Source organism: Echinops telfairi, unplaced genomic scaffold (genome assembly GCF_000313985.2).
Source record: "Echinops telfairi isolate 266 unplaced genomic scaffold, ASM31398v2 ScPeMD7_2291;HRSCAF=2852, whole genome shotgun sequence".
Lineage (NCBI taxonomy): Eukaryota > Metazoa > Chordata > Mammalia > Afrosoricida > Tenrecidae > Echinops > Echinops telfairi.
This window is the reverse complement of record NW_022106189.1, coordinates 4,236,001-4,242,000: the sequence shown is the minus strand read 5'-3', so window position 1 is coordinate 4,242,000 and position 6,000 is coordinate 4,236,001. Positions and strand designations below refer to the sequence as shown.

Sequence of the window (6,000 nt, the reverse complement as noted above, 5' to 3'; positions counted from 1 at the left end):
CCAGGGCATAGCGGCACCTTGTGTTCCTCATGCCACCTTGCCTGTGTTGGCCTCTTAGTGTGCGGGGGGAGTGAGGTCAGCAGTACATTCTGCTCACGTGTGCGGCTGGTTTCATTTCTACCCAGTTCTGTTCCTCAGACAAGGCAGGGACTTTGGGGCAGGACGGAAGTCCTGCACCCTCAGTCTTGGGCCAGGACATCAATAAGGTCTTTGGTCAGTTCAGAGCAGCCCTGCTTGTGCTGTGGGCTCAGCGTTGGGTTACTAGCCGCCAGGTCAGTGGTTCTCACCCACCAGCTGCCCCGCCACAGGAGAAGGGAGAGGCTGCTGCCCAGAGAGGGGTGCTCTGAGTCAGAACCGACAGTCAGAACTGACTGGGAGGCAGTGATCCCTGTGAGATGTCTGAGGTCCTTAGTGCTATGAGCACAGCGTTTGTGAAGACCCCGAGCAGGGCATGTGGCTCACCTTCTGGGGAGGCCTTTGGGTGTTAGTCTTGTGGAAGGTTCTAAGGTGTGCCTCTGAAGTCAGGAGGTGCTGAGGAAGAAAGGGGATGAGAAAGTGGGCATAAAACAGTGGACCACATTTAAAGTCCCCAGGCTCAGTCTTCAGACAAGGAGAGAAGGTGCTGGGTCCCCTGAGGCTCTCCATGGGAGCTGGGTGCTTTGTTTAAAAGCCACCGGAGCCCCCAGGCCATACCTCCTCCCCCTCCTCACACGGGATGGTCTTGCAGAGCCTGGGGGTTAAAAGCACAACTTGGCAATTTGTTTCCATCGGCCAATTTTATCACGTACGAATTAGCCATTGACCTCCAAGCTTCCAGCAGCCTGCAACTAGCAGTAAGAGTGGATGTCCAGGCCCTGCTAGCAGACCCTGCGTGGGAGGATCATTTGCCGGCCTCAGAATCCCAGGGCAGAACCTTGTAAATGCATACAAATCATGGCCCCGGCCTGCTCCGCCTGCTGGCACCTTTTCACAGGCTGCCGAGTCTTCCCTGTGGACTCTCCGGGGACACACTGTGTGTCGCTCTGCCCGCCCTAGTGCCCAGCCTGGCCGAGTGCACTGTGTTTGACGACAACACAACCTGTTTGGATGGCAGCTCCCTCCAAACGTCGTGTCTTGGGGGTTGTTGTTGTTTTTAATACAGTAGGAATGCCAGCGACTCAATGTCATTAGCTCCACTGCAGGATGACAGAAGTGTTGTGTGAAGACCATTGTGTTTGCCACACGGTCACTCTTCATTTCAGAACAAACAAATGGGTGGTCTCTGTAAATCTGCCAACACTGGTGACATTCAGCCTTGTATGGTCCTTCCCACACGTTGCAGCCTTCGGGCTCCAGAAGCTTCTATCTGAATCCTTAGTGCCTCTTACGCGAGAGAAACTTTAGCAGGGAGTTCTAATTTCGGGGGTTGCCGCCACATTCTCTCTGGCTTGCACGGTGCCCCGTCCAGGACCAAGCCCAAGGGTGGAAGGAGGAGAGCGACGAAGCTCTTTGGTTCACAAGGCAACTTCCCCGCTGGCAGGGACTGGCATGTTAGGAGGGAGGAAGAGGATGCTTGCTGTCCGAACCCAGGTCCACTCACTCGGTAAACAAATGCTCCAGGAATGCCCGGCAAGCACCGCTGTCTGAGCCCATCACTGTCTTCAGCTGGGTCCAGGGACCTTGGCTTTGAGCGCAGGGCTCTCCCTTCCCAGGGTGCTAGATCAAAGCGAGGTTGGGAATTGAGTCGTCCTGACACGTGCCACTTCTTAGCTGTTGCCGGCATCAGTCTCTCCCTCGCCCCCAGCCCCGACGTTGTGTGCAGAGCCTAGCTTTCCAATAAGTAGTAATTATCTCCTATCACTTAGCGCTGATCAACGGCACCTCTATGTCTAATTGCCAAGCGACTCTAATCATGTCGACTCTCTCTGCTTCAGCCAGAGACAGGGAGGCCCACATTTTATAACTATTGCTCTGTTGTCATGATGCCATTAAACAATTAGGGGAGGTGGCCCAGCCCTAGCTCTCCAATGCCTCCAGTCAAAGTGGCCTTTGTATGGTTTAATGAATCTGCACATTTTCTTGCAGGTAAGTGACAACCCCCTGTTGTAGTCCTTCTCTCTGGACTTGCCCTTGTCTGTCCGTGCTCCTCGGTGGTTCTCTGCAGCTTGTTTCCTGTGTACAGTCAAGAGAAGAATGTAGACACATATGTGTGTTGAATCAATAATTACTATTGGCATAGGTATGTGTATACACATGGCACACCAACCTACAGTATATATAGCAAATCATCCTAGAGGCTAAAAATACTGCCCCATATGTCCCTCTATTAGTCATGGATTACCAAGGCTTAGTAACTGGAACAGGAGAGGAAAGCCCCTCAAACCCTTAAATCCTGAGTGACAGATGCTGGTGGATTGGCGGTCACTTCACCGGGGAACAGCCTGACTCGGGGTCTCTTCTGCAAGCTCGCCACCAGCCGCGAGAGGTGGACCCCGGATGGTCTCAATGGCATTACTGCTGATATCTGATCTGTCCTGTATTTTGTAATGCTTTTAGATGAATACCGAAAAGTGCAGTACTTTCTCTTTCTCCATAGTATTTAAGCAGTAATATTGCTAGTTTAATATTGTGTCAGGTCGTTATATTAACCAGGAACAAATGACAGTGAAATTAGAGCCTTGACATCTGCAATTTTCAAAAAAAGAAAAAAAAATACGGTGATTGAAGCAAAATGTGTAAACTTGTACTGGGTTATCGTGTGCTTTGGAATAGAGTATTGTTGAAGTAATTAGAAGATATATTAAGGTGTTCCTGGTAATGAAGGCATGTAAGTTATAATAATTGTAGCTTTCTGAATAAGTGTCAAACTATATCTTTAAGTGTGCTGTATGCTGAGTTACAAGTTAGGTCATTTATGAATGAAATGTAAAACAATACTAAAACTGCTTCAATAACTTATCTTGGTCTTGCTAATAAAAAAAAAGCTGTGAAACATTAGTGTAGTTTTGAGTCATTATGTTAATCCCTCCCCCACCTCTACCCCTGGACATCCGTCCGTCCGTTGGACGCCTCAACAAGACGTTCAGGCAAGACTCGCATGGCTCCTTGTGCCCTTGGCAGGGCCACCTGTCGCATTTCCCCGTGGGTCTCTGGGTGGGCTCTGTGCACAGTAATCCACGAGAGGGGTAGGATGACTGGCTGATTGGGGCGAGGAAATGGGCAGGCCTGCAGCTGTCAGGACCAGTGACTCTTAGGTGCCCCGCTCCCCCGTCTCCCCCCACTCCATGGCGCCTCCTGGGATGTGAACAGAGGGCAGCCCGGGACAGGGAGTTGTTCTAGCACTGTACAGGGCTGCACTCCAGATGGAAAACAAACCGTCCCGTGCCAGCGAACATTCACATTTCCCTTTCATCCTAAGAGGGGTCATTTTCATGGACCGAATACTTGGAATTCCTGGACCTTGGGAATACTTCGGTTCCACTAAGATCTTTCGATTTTGCTTGATCCTGTGCTCATGGTCCAGGTTGGTGCCCCAGCCCCCAGCCCCCAGCCTACCTCATGCTTGAGGAACACACAGGAAGGACGGTTCTGGTACTGTTTTGTGTGGACTTCGTTTGCCCATGCGTTGGACTTTAGAGTCCTGCTAGCTCAACGATCCCACCAAGCTTCTTTGTGTGCATTTTAGAAGCTTCAACGTTCTAGATACTTTGTTTTCTTTTCTCTCACCTGTCCTGTGAGAGCAAGGTCTCAAGTCACCCCCAAGGCCCAAGTCTGTCCTCTCCTCCCCACAGAAGTCAGATGTTCTGTGTGGGAGCGATTGTGACCCAAGCATCAGGACGGTGGGGTCTGGACTCGCATTAGGCTGTCTCTAGCGCAGGAGGTGGCTGGAAGTGAGGGGACTTGAGCTAGAGGGTACGTGCTGAGATCCCAGGTGGAAGGGACCGAGCCTGAAGCGGAGCATGCATGCATGCCGTGGGTGCCCATGGAAGATGGGGGCGGTCCCACAAGGTCTCAGCAAGGTGGGGCAAAGTGACCCTTGCCACCGGGCCACTAGGCCAAGGACACCCCACCAGGGTCTCACTGACCAACGCCTGCAGCCTAGGGAGATGGGCGGGGAGGAGAGGACCTAGTAGCTGGCTGCTGGGGGGCCCACAGCCTCTGACACAGCCCCTGGCATTGCCGATTGTTGACAATCACTTTCCATGCCCCCACAGCATGTCTGGTTGGGAGGGGACTCAGAGTGGTGGGCTTGGGGGCAGGGGCAGTTCTGAACCATGCAGGAAGGAGAAGGCACTGAAGGGAACGGAGCTGGTGGTCCCGCGCTGACGGAAGGCTCCCTGGAGCCACATATCCAGGCGGCTGCTGTTCTCACTCCCCTCCATGAGCCCCCCCACCCCACCCCCCTGCCTTGGGGTCTCAAAGCTGGAGGATGTACCGGCAGCGTTTCCGCTTCTAAAGCAGGGGGTATTTCCTGAGTCGCTCCCGAAGGGGGACTTTTCAAACTTAAAGGAGACCTTTGTGGATTCTTGTTCTCCCATTTTTCTATGCTTAGTCCCAGCTTGCTCCCACCCTTCATCTCACCGCACCCACCTCAGCATGTCTCACACTCCTCTGTCCCCCCACCCCCAATTTGCCATCCAGCTCGTCATCATTTCCCTGTCTGGGTAATAACTTCCCCCACCCAGCGAGCTTCCTTGGGCACATATTCGCTGCTGGCTGAGAGAGCGCTGGGCGGACCCAGTCCCTGGAATGAGCTGGTGTCACTTCATGGCTCTGCCTGGGGCTGAGATTCTGTTTCCTGCTGGTCTCTCCCTTCCCCCATGAGAGTATAACAAACCAGACCTGTTGGAGCTCAGACTTCGGGCAACCGTAAGCGTCACTTACTGGATTTGCCTGTGAATCTACACCTCCAACCTTCCCAATCATAGGGGCCCACTGGTCTGAGAGGGAGAATAAACTCCATTATATATCAGAGCAGGGTCCAAGGAAGTTTCTGGAACTTCAACTTCCAGGGGGCCAACAAGGGAAAGGTATCCTGAAACTTCTACTCGGTGGGAGTCTTCACATCCCCTCATTGGCACAGTTCGGGAAGTATTTTTGCTTTTTGTTACGATGAAATTTAGATAGTCTGATGTGGGAAAGAGTTTTGATTTTGGAAGATAATCAATACTCTGATATACACCCTCTCACCTATTAACAAGGTTAGACGCCAAAGATCAGGTCATTAGATGAAGGTTGATGACACACACACACACACACACACACACACAAATGGAGGGAGACCACGTCAGGTCACAAAATGGGGGATGTGTGCTTTGTCCCATCACTGCCAAACCTCTGGGAATCACGGCACAGCCACGTTGGCACATCCTACCACAGCCAGTATCACCTGCCTCAGGCTTCCCTGGTGTCAGACGGTCAGCATTCAGGCGCACAGTGGTTGAGAGCAGAGGTTTTGCTGTGGATACTGAGGCAGTGAGGAGCGCAGGCAGTCCCTTCCCCCAGGAAGCGTCTCGATGGATAGATGGATAACTCTCACCCCTGAAGGAGTAGCCGCACACTACCGGTATTCCCCGAGCCCGAGCAGACCCTGCCCCTGGAGCAAACAGGGTGCATATTGAAGGGTGAAGTTGGGGGGCTCTGCATAGAAAGTGCACTCACAAAAACATCCATGTGCACACACAGACATCGGCTGGCTTCACTGGGAGTTTGTCTTTCACACTCTTTGTGGAGTGGTCCAGACACGGGCCTCTCTAATGGTAACCCACGGCTCACAAGGTTAAGTTTTCTTTGTGAACTTCTGTTGTTGTCAAATTAACATAATATGCTCTCAATTATCCACATTAAAGGGGAAAAGCAACCAGGCGGGGAAAGCAAATTTGTAATTAATTTACCAAATTATTGCTCTTTTCATACCACGGGCAAGTTTCTTTTCTCCTTTTGAGTTTTGTATGTTCGGCAGAGGGTTGGGGCACACTACCACAACAGGCCCTTCCAAGGAGGACCCCACACCTGGGGAAG

The 6,000-nt window shown here is 52.0% G+C and overlaps 1 protein-coding gene across 3 annotated transcripts in view; it reads left to right on the top strand.

The window, feature by feature from the left end:
- The window catches only part of ZNF536 (zinc finger protein 536), a 379,804-nt gene that overhangs the window by 216,657 nt on the left and 157,147 nt on the right, over window positions 1-6,000 (top strand). The window contains exon 6 of one of the 3 annotated variants that reach the window (XM_045293781.1): window positions 2,065-2,976. The exons of the other annotated variants lie outside the window; for them this stretch is intronic. Coding sequence (XP_045149716.1) covers window positions 2,065-2,072 — 8 coding nt within the window. The 3' untranslated portion in view covers window positions 2,073-2,976. Of the gene's footprint in view, window positions 1-2,064; window positions 2,977-6,000 lie in introns of those variants that run through there. 3 annotated transcript variants of the gene reach the window in all.